The sequence below is a fragment of the Geospiza fortis genome, unplaced genomic scaffold (genome assembly GCF_000277835.1).
Source record: "Geospiza fortis unplaced genomic scaffold, GeoFor_1.0 scaffold344, whole genome shotgun sequence".
In the NCBI taxonomy this organism is placed as follows: Eukaryota; Metazoa; Chordata; class Aves; order Passeriformes; family Thraupidae; genus Geospiza; species Geospiza fortis.
Window position 1 is genome coordinate 1 of NW_005054584.1, and position 2699 is coordinate 2699.

The window sequence follows — 2699 nt, forward strand, 5'->3', positions numbered from 1 at the left end:
GGGGACTGGGTAAGGATGGGATGGGGATGGGGATGGGGACTGGATAAGGATGGGATGGGGATGGGCACAGGGACAGCATGGGAAACAGGTAAGGATGGGATGGGGATGGGATCAGGAATACAGTGGGTTGGGATTGGACAGAAATGGGAGTTGGTTGTGTGTTGGGATGGGATGGGAGCATCTGATGAAGCCAGGCAGATCCCTGGACATCTCTCCCTGTCCCACAAGCACTCTGGGAAGCTGCTGGAGGAGATCCTGGTGTCTGCTCCCCAGACTCCAGCTCACGGGGCTGTGGCAAAGCCGCGGGCTCAGGTAACCCCCCCACCCCACCCCTGCTCGGGCAAATCCCAGTGGGAATCCCCCAGTGGGATGCTGGGCAGGGACGGAGCCCCTGGGGCTCTGACCATGATGTCCCTGGCCCCAGGCGCTGCCCAGCTCCCCGCTGCCCACCGAGGAGGATTTCGGGAAGGGGCCCTGGCTGGCCATGAAAACGGAGCTGGGGCTGGATGAGAGGGACCCCGGCTGCTTCCTCCACACCTACAGCGTGGTCATGGTGCTCCGCAAGGTGAGGGCGGCCCAGGATTTGGCTTCCTGCTCTTCCCTCACCCCTCAGAGCTGCTTTTAGGGCTGGGAATCTCTGGGGAGGGGGCTGAGCTGGGCACAGACATCCACATCCCTGTGGGTGATGAGGGCTGTAGAATCCTGGAATATCCCACACGGGAAAGGACCCATGGGGTTCAACTCCCAGCCCTGCCCAAGGTTACCCCAAAATCCCTGTTGTGTTGTGCAGGCAGCCCTGAAGCAGCTCCCAAAAAACAAAGTCCCCAGCATGGCTGTGATGATCAAAACCCTGACCAGGAGCAGTGCCGGTGCTGGCGCCGTGTTCCGGGACCCCACAGGTGAGTGTGCCCCCGTGGTACCTGTGCCCCCGTGGTACCTGTGCCCCCGGGGGCTTTGGCAGTACCTGTGCCCCCATGGTACCTGTGCCCCCGTGGTACCTGTGCCCTGTGGTACCTGTGCCCTGTGGGGCTTTGGCAGTACCTGTGCCCCCGTGGTTCCTGTGCCCCGTGGAGCTCCAGCCCGTTGCCCCCGGGGCTCAGGGATCCCATCCTCGTTCCCAGGGGAGATGCAGGGCACCGTGCACCGGCTGCTGCTGGAGCAGAGGCAGAGCGAGCTCCGCGCCGGCTCTGTGCTGCTCCTGAGGCAGGTGAGGAGAGCTGGGGGGCTCCTTATCCCACCCCAGTGGGGTCTGATCCCAGGGGAGTGCGGGGTGGTGATACAGCACATCGCATTCCCAACCCCATTAAACCCTGGAGCTGGGAACGTAAATATTAGGATTGGGGATAAGAGGAACCAGTGCATGTGGTACATCCCTGTTCCCATTCCATAGCACCCTGGCACTGCAAATACAGATACAAGAAAAGGATCTCCCACAGCTTTGCACCTCGGGTTTTTCTCAACTCTTGCTAAAATTTCACTCTTCATCCTAAGATTTCCATAAATGGGGCCCTGTAACTTGGGGGGTTTATCCAGGAGCTGGCTCTGCCCTCTCTGCAGGTCGGGGTCTTCTCCCCCTCCCACCGCAACCACTACCTCAACGTGACCCCCACCAACCTCCTCAGGATCTTCCCACCTGAGCCCGAGGGCTGCTCCCCCCGGCAGGTGAGGAGGGGGCACTGCTGGGACCCCCAAGAGGAAGGGTGAGGGCTGGATAAATCCCCCAATAATTCACCCCCACTGGGTTTTGCAGGTCCCTGCCCAGGCTGAGCCGACCCCAGATCCCCCTGCACAGCCCACCCGGGGTGTCCCTGTTCCTGAGGACTGGGGACAGTCGAGGACAAGTGGACACAGTGCAGAGCAGCGTCCTGGGGGCTTCTCCCTGTGCCCACCGAGCTCTGATCCCAGCTGGGAAGAGCCAGTGGGAGCGGATGGATGTGACATGGGTGAGTCAGACCCACTCTGGGAGGGGAGGAAAAGCTCTCTGTCCTGTGGAGAGCAGGTTCCCAACCTGAACAATTCCACCATCACACAAAACTCACATCCTGCTGTGCCCTGCAGATGACCTGGACGGGCTCCTGGGAGAGCTGCCCGAGGATTTCTTCTCAGCCCCAGCTCAGGTTGACTGTGGCTGAGCCCAGCAGAGGGTGACGGTGCCGAGGAGCAGGTGACACACCTGCCACCCACCCACCTGCTTCTCCCTCTGCATGTCCGTGGTGTTTGTGGTGGAGCTGAGAGCTGGGGAGGCCCAGGGGGAAGTGCCCTCAGCCCTGTCCCCAGTCCTGGGGCACACGGGCCCCTCTCGCTCCCAAACCTGCATTAAAGGGCTGTTTTGTTTCTGCATCACCTGTGTCCTCGTGTGTCACCCCTCTGTCCCTTCCTTGGGTGGGAGGAGCCGTTCCCCAGGGTCTCACAGCCCCGCAGGACTGGGGGGTGGTCCCCAGATCCCTCCCCATGGGACATCCTCACCTCGCACCCACCAACAGGTTAAACTGCCCCGCACCCCGTGACTCTGTTTACCACCAGGAGTTATTTATAGGGCCCTGGCTCTGGGATTTGATTCCACATCCGTGTGTGGGGCTCAGCCCTATTTATAACCCCCCCCCCAGGCTCAGGGCACCGCTTGCTGTCCCCGGAGCCTCCCCTGCCCTCCGGGGCTCCCATGGCCCACGAGTCGTTCGCCTTCAGCCCCTCGGCGCTGC

General features: G+C 61.8%; 1 protein-coding gene across 1 annotated transcript; it reads left to right on the forward strand.

Moving 5' to 3' along the window:
* Positions 1 to 171: 171 nt before the first annotated feature.
* On the forward strand, positions 172 to 2340 carry HROB (homologous recombination factor with OB-fold). The gene is made up of 7 exons (XM_031064354.1): positions 172 to 312; positions 425 to 565; positions 791 to 899; positions 1122 to 1207; positions 1558 to 1662; positions 1751 to 1943; positions 2059 to 2340. The coding sequence occupies exons 1-7, from the start codon at positions 172 to 174 to the stop codon at positions 2130 to 2132; spliced, it is 849 nt and encodes a 282-aa protein (XP_030920214.1). The 3' UTR covers positions 2133 to 2340.
* Positions 2341 to 2699: the final 359 nt, after the last annotated feature.

Coding starts and splice junctions, on each gene's coding strand:
- HROB (XM_031064354.1), top strand. CDS start 172: ATGGGAGCATCTGATGAAGCCAGGCAGATCCCTGGACATCTCTCCCTG. Junction 566..790: donor TGGTCATGGTGCTCCGCAAG/GTGAGGGCGGCC, acceptor TGTGTTGTGCAG/GCAGCCCTGAAGCAGCTCCC. Junction 1,208..1,557: donor CTGTGCTGCTCCTGAGGCAG/GTGAGGAGAGCT, acceptor CCCTCTCTGCAG/GTCGGGGTCTTCTCCCCCTC.